At 66.4% G+C, this 6,197-nt stretch overlaps 1 protein-coding gene across 1 annotated transcript in view; it reads right to left on the bottom strand.

Moving 5' to 3' along the window:
• The window catches only part of PEAR1 (platelet endothelial aggregation receptor 1), a 9,059-nt gene extending 4,589 nt beyond the window's left edge, over nucleotides 1-4,470 (bottom strand). The window contains exons 1-9 of the mRNA XM_015649993.3: nucleotides 4,366-4,470; nucleotides 2,631-2,723; nucleotides 2,436-2,540; nucleotides 1,939-2,039; nucleotides 1,745-1,837; nucleotides 1,062-1,308; nucleotides 865-979; nucleotides 653-789; nucleotides 16-228 (exon numbers count right to left, since the gene is read on the bottom strand). Of these exons, the coding sequence (XP_015505479.1) occupies nucleotides 16-228; nucleotides 653-789; nucleotides 865-979; nucleotides 1,062-1,308; nucleotides 1,745-1,837; nucleotides 1,939-2,039; nucleotides 2,436-2,540; nucleotides 2,631-2,722 (1,103 nt within the window). The 5' untranslated portion in view covers nucleotide 2,723; nucleotides 4,366-4,470. The remainder of the gene's footprint in view (nucleotides 1-15; nucleotides 229-652; nucleotides 790-864; nucleotides 980-1,061; nucleotides 1,309-1,744; nucleotides 1,838-1,938; nucleotides 2,040-2,435; nucleotides 2,541-2,630; nucleotides 2,724-4,365) is intronic.
• Between the last annotated feature and the right edge of the window lie 1,727 nt (nucleotides 4,471-6,197).

Genomic DNA, 6,197 nt, shown 5'->3' on the forward strand with positions numbered 1-6,197 from the left:
GGATGGGGGTTGTACCTCTGGCTGTGCTGGGGGTGGCAGAGGCAGCGGCTCTCACAGTGGAGGCCGTAGAGGCCGGGCAGGCAGTGCCGCTCCTCACAGCGGCTGCCCTGGAAGCCGGCCTCGCACAGGCAGCCCCCATCCACATGGAAGCACTGGCCCCCGTTGGCACAGTCACAGCTCTCCTGGCAGTCCTGCCCATAGCGCCCCACTGGGCACCTCTCCTGACACCTGCATGGGGGGCAGAGGTGGTGACACAGCCCCATCAAGAGCTGAGGTGGCCCCTGGGATCCCCCCTAGCCCCAGGCTGAGGCCATCAAGTCATGGGCACCATCCGTGATACCCCTGTGCCCTGTCCCTGGATGCCCCCTCCTGTGCACTTCCATCTCCACCCAGACCCCCACTCCAGAGTCCCCTGTCCCCAAGTGTCCCCTCCCCCTGCCCCCATCCCCTTGGCTTTCCAATCCCCTGTATCCCCATTCTCCCAGCCCCTCATTCCCCTCCCCTCCATCCTTTCGTATCCCCAGCCCCTCCCAGCTCCCAGTGCCCCCCACATCCCTGCCCCCACAATCCAGGTCCCACTCATCCCCCCAACACCTCAGACTCCCATCCCCAAATTCCTTTTCCCCCACCCCGTGCCCAGTTCCCCTCTCACTGCTCTCCAGTGAAGCCAGGGGCACACTGGCACTGTCCCCCTTGGGGGTCACAGTGGCCCCCGTTGTGGCAGCGACACTCGCCCTGGCAGCCAGGGCCAAAGCGCCCAGGGGGGCACGGCACAGAGCAGATCTCCCCCTGCAAAGGAGCACCAGGGTCAGCAGGGGAAACTGAGGCAGAGACCACGTTTGGAGGGGGGCAGGGTCCACCTACCATCCAGCCGTGGGGGCAGACGCAGGTGCTGGTGCTGGAGGGGTGGCAGATGCCCCCATTCTGGCAGGGACAGGGGGTGGTACAGGACATCCCCTCAGGGCACGGCACCTTGCAGCTGTGGGGGGTGAGGGGTGAGCAGGACCCTGCCTGGGGCTGCCAGAGGAGGGGAGGGCGCAGAGTGAGGGGTCCCAACTCACAGGGGGCCGCTCAGCCCCGGTGGGCAGAGGCAGGCGCCAGTGGAGGCGTTGCAGGGGGCCTGCTGGTGGCAGGGACAGGACAGGTGACAGTCCTGCCCGTAGGTGCCAGGTGGACACGGCTGGCGGCACAGGGGGTCGATGAAGCCGGGGGGACAGGAGCAGACCCCGGTCAGGGGGTCACAAGGGGCCCCATGGTGGCAGGGGCAGCGCTGTGCACAGTCAGGCCCCCATGACTGCTCATCACACTCTGCATGGGGGACAGCAGCGGTGTTTCCTATTCCATCCTGTCCCATCCCATCCCACCCTGCCTCATTCCCACCCGTGTCACTGGCAACCCTCCATCCATCCTCCATTGTCCCCATCTCATCCCTCCATCCATTCTTCCCCAGCCCATCCTCATCCTGTGTCCATTCCCATCCTGTCCCCTCCCTATCTTCATCCACATTCCCATCCTCATCACACCTCTACTCTCACCCCATTCCCATCCATCCCCATCCTATCCCTGTTCCCATCCTCTCTTCCTCCCCATCTCACATCTGTCCAGATCTCCATCCCCATCCCCGTCAACCTCTTGGGTGTCCCACCACGGCAGCTCAGCTCTCCAGGGAAACCCACTGCCCCATCTGCCAGCCCCGGCTGGGGGTCCCCAGCCCCATCTCCCCCCATCCCCCCCCACCCCTCACCGCTGGAGCAGCTGGGGCCGCGCCAGCCCGGCTCGCACTGGCACAGCTCGGGAGCGACGCAGCGGCCGTGGACACACTCCTGGCTGCAGTGAGCTGGGGGGACACAGCCAAGCACAGAGCGTCCTCAGGCGGCTCTGGGGACACCCCGCGTGGGACACAGCCCCAGGGCCGCCCCGACCCCCGGCCCCACTCACGGACACAGGAGTCCCGGCTCTCGTAGTAGCCCTGGCAGCACTGGTAGCGCCGCCGGTAGTCGGTGCGGATGGTCTGGCGGTACTCGGTGCGGTACACGACCCTGTGCCACCAGGGGGGACGGTGACCGTCCTGTCCCCCTCGGCCTTGGGGACACCCCACACCGGGACAGCCCTCCCAGCCCCCCTGGCCTTGGTCACAGCCCCCCTCCAGTCCTCCCAGGCCCTTGGGGACACCCTGTGCTGGGATAACCCTCCTTCAGCTCCCCATGGTCCCCTGGCACTGCCCCCCTCCAACCCCCCTGGCTTTGGGGCAGCCCCCCTCCAGCCCCCCCACTGTCCTTGTCCCACCCACATTCCCCTCCAGCCCCTCACAGCCTTGAAGACCCTCTGGGGTGGGTCTGCTCCTCCATGAGCTTGGGGACACCCTGCAGTGGGACACGGCCCTGGGGACACCCTGCGGTCCCCGAGGGGCTCTGGGGAGCTGGGGGTGCCCCCACCTCTGCTGCGGGCAGGGCAGGGGGAGCCCCAGCCCCCCGGGACAGGGCTCGCTGGAGGACACGACGTGAGCTTTGGTGTACGACTCCTTCACCGGCGCCGTGAAGCTGCGGGTGGGGGGAATGTGGGGTGACTGCAGGTGCTGGGAGACCACACCGCTGTCTCCGCCCCTCTCTCCCCTGTCCCCCCAGTCCTACCTCTCCCAGTAGCTGCAGACATTGGGGTCTCCGGGCCGGAGGGCAGCCAGGAGCCCGGCGTGCACCGCCAGAACCGCGGCCCGCAGCAGCATCCTGCACGGAGGGAGCACAGCTTCACTCCGTGCCTCCGCACATTCCCGCTCCCCACCCACCGCCCCCGGCCCCGGCTCCGGATCCGACCTCCCTGCAGGGCTGGCTTCGCATTCCTCCATCCACAGAAACAGCCCCGCGCCCGGCCCCGCCGCTCCCCGAGCGCTGGCCTGTGCCAAGGGGAAACTGAGGCACAGCCGCTCAGCAGCCCGGGTGGCCCCATGCAGCCTCATCCCGGCACCCTGAAACACCCCGGGGCACATCCAGGGCATCACCCCGACCTGTCCTGCCAGACCCCATGGCAAGGGGGGGATGCTGCCAGAGCTGGGAACGGGGGGTGCCGGGGCGGGGCTCGGCACGGCGCCTCCAGCCCCTGGCACGGAGCCGCACGGCCCCGCTTCAACCCGGTCCGTGTTTATTCCCAGTGGTGTTTCCTGGATCCAGCAGCTTCTTGCTCAACCCAGAGAGGGTCCGGCTCTGCCGGGGCGGCTCTAGGAGCTCTGCCAGCCGGAGGCCAGGGTGGGAGGGCCGGCGAACCCCGAGCCCCCCGTGCCGGGCGTGCTGTTTACCGGGACGAGCGTTCCAGGGCAGGGCTGCCGTGTGCCAAGGAGGAAACAGAGGTTTCCTGGTCAGCACAGCTGGATTTACCGGGGCTTCCTCGCTGCTGCAGCCATAGGAGCCCCCAAAGATGCTGCCCCGGCAGCTCCCCGGGTTCATCCTCCCCCTTCACCAGACCCCGCGCTGCGTTTTGGGGCCAGAGCATCCGGTTTTGGGTGGAAAAACTGTTAGTGGGAAAGTTTTCCCCCATTTCCCTTCAGCTCCCGGCGGTGAGGAATTAATTGCTCATCCACTGCCAAAATTTCCTCCCATGGACCCTGCCGAGGGGGGACAGTCAGGGGAACCCCAAGTTCTCGTCAGTGCCCCCACTCATCCCCAGCCTCGTCCCCTGCTGCAGCCGTGTGGGGGGACCAGGGGGGTCCCAGCATTCCTGGGAAAAACAGGAACCATGGGGAGATGCTGGCAGGAAAAGCAAGGAGTCATCAAAACGTGCCGGCGAGTCCCATCTGCTCCTCGCTGTGGGGCTCAGCCACGAGAAAAAGCCCCCCGAAGGTTGCTACAACCACAAAGAGACACCCCAAGACCCACGCTCCCCTCGCACTGAGAGCCCCCAGGGTGGGATGAGAAGCATCCCACTGGTGATGGGGCTGAAAGGAGCGCGTGGGGTGAGGGCAGGGGACCAGGGCGCTGCCCTGCCCTGTCCCTGCGGGGGACACGGTGCGGGGCCCCCCCAGAGCCGCTATCTCTGCCCCGGCGCTTCCTCTGCCACAGCCCGGGGGCTGACGCGTTTCCTCCGCGGACCCGCAGGGATGGGGCTGGGTGAGGGCGAGGGGGACACGAGTGAGAGTCGGGGACAGGGAAAGGGACAGGGGCAGAGTCAGGGGCAGCATGGGGGTCACCGCGGGGTGTCGCGGCACCGTCCCACGCCCCATCCGCTGTCCCCTCACCTTGGAACCTGCCCCATCCCCTGCCCCTCACGGCTCTGGGGACCGTCCCCTCCGACATCACCCAGCAGGGCACGGCGCAACCCGTCCAGCCCAGCCCTGGGCGCAGCAGCGTGCCCCGGGCGGGGGGCGGTGGCACTCACCTGGCCGGGGGCCGCGGTGGCAGGGTCAGGGCGCAGCGGCCCCGACACGGGGCTGGCCTGGCCGGGATGGCGCAGCGCGGCCGTCGGAAGCGGAGGGAGGGCTGGAGCTGCTCTCAGGAAGTTTGGACGTGGAGTCAACTACGGAAAAGGGAAAAAAATAAAAAAACCCTTAATTATTATTTTTTTTTTAAATATTTTTTTTTTCCCCTCTTCTGTCCAGAAACCAGCAGGTTTTGGCATAGCAGCGCCGCTGGGACCACTCACCCTGGATGGGGAGGGGTCTGTGGGGATATCCTGGTGCTGGAGGGTGTCCCCTTCCCCAGGGCTCTGTGGCACCCATGGGTGCAGGGCCTGACCCGGCTTGTCCTGCAGGGCTGGGGAAAGCCAAGGGACCCCCCTGACCAAGAGGCAGCTGCTCTGTGCTGAGGGGATGTGGGGACCAGGGTGTCCTTTGGCTTCAGGGCAGCGGCTGCTGGCAGCAGAGCAGAGCCAAACATCCTGGGCACACACCATCCCTGCATCCCAACGTTCCAGGCACAGCATCCCTACATCCTGGGATCCCGGGAAGTCATCCTCCCTGCATCCCTGAATGTCAGGCACACATCCCCACCACGTTCTGGGCACACAGTGTCCCTGCGTGCTGGGCGCGCAGGATCTCCACATCTCAGGATCCTGGGCACACCCCAGGAAGACAGGCGTGAGTCACCCCCTGATCCCAGACACCCCAGCCCGGATCCCTGGCCATGTGTTCCCCTGCAGCCCGGGATCTCTGGCCATCCCCACATGCTGGGGTTCCTGGCCTTGCATCACCCCCACGTCCCCGGATTCTCGGCCATCCCCCAGCTCTGCACCCCTGGATCCAGTCCATATATCACAATTATATCCCTGACTCCTGACCATATCCTGGCATCCCAAGATCCCCGTGTCACCACGTGTTCCTCCGAGCCCGGGACCCCCGGCCGGGCAGCGCAGCACCACGGACCCCCTTGCCCAGCTGCCCCCCACCCCCAGCACACATTAGCGGCCTCCGCGGCTCCCGAGGCACCGTTAATTGCTCTGCTCGTTACAGGAACAGCTCTAATCACTCACAACGATTTTCACATCCCAGGGAGACTCAGCTGCCCGCCCCCCTCCCCGTTCCTCTCCTCGGGTCTCCATTAGGATCGAGCCCACCCGCAGCTGGGGGGCTCCGCTGTGGCCACCCCAAAACGGCGCTTCCCGGAGCAGGGGTGGGCAAAGGGAACCGGGGGGAGGGGGCTGCAGAGCCCTGGTGTGGAAAAGGATATTGGAGATAGGACAGGTTGGGGACATCCGGAGCTGAGGATCTGGTGGGGAAGTGACCCCCCCATCCAATGCTTTTTAAGGTGTCCCCAGGGCGGTGGGGAAATATTGCTCAGGGACACTCCAGTGGCACTTCAGTGCTGAGATGCCTTTGCAGCCCCCCGGGAGCCCTAGAGCCAGAGAGGATGGAGACCCCCAAGTGCACTTTGGTGTGGCTGGGGCTGTGGATCCAGTCAGTGCCAGCATCCAGCTGAATTCTCAGCCCTCCTAAACATCCACCCCACCAGGAGGAGAGCCCCAAACACATGACCCATCCTCTTAGAGGCGACCTGGGGTCCCCTTAGAAGCTTCTGGGAGGGAGTGGGACCCCCTGAAGAGCAGAGCCAGCCCTGCCGTGCTCTGAGCCGGTGGCACGGGGGTGCAGGAGGGTGGCACAGCCGCGGTGGGACCCGCGGGGCAGGAGGTGCCTGGGGACCACCGGCAGCCGCGTTGGTTGCACAAGGCAGAATCGGGCCCTGATGAGCCCGGGTGAGCAGGGCCAGGTCCCGGTG

Source organism: Parus major, chromosome 25LG1, assembly GCF_001522545.3.
Source record: "Parus major isolate Abel chromosome 25LG1, Parus_major1.1, whole genome shotgun sequence".
In the NCBI taxonomy this organism is placed as follows: domain Eukaryota; kingdom Metazoa; phylum Chordata; class Aves; order Passeriformes; family Paridae; genus Parus; species Parus major.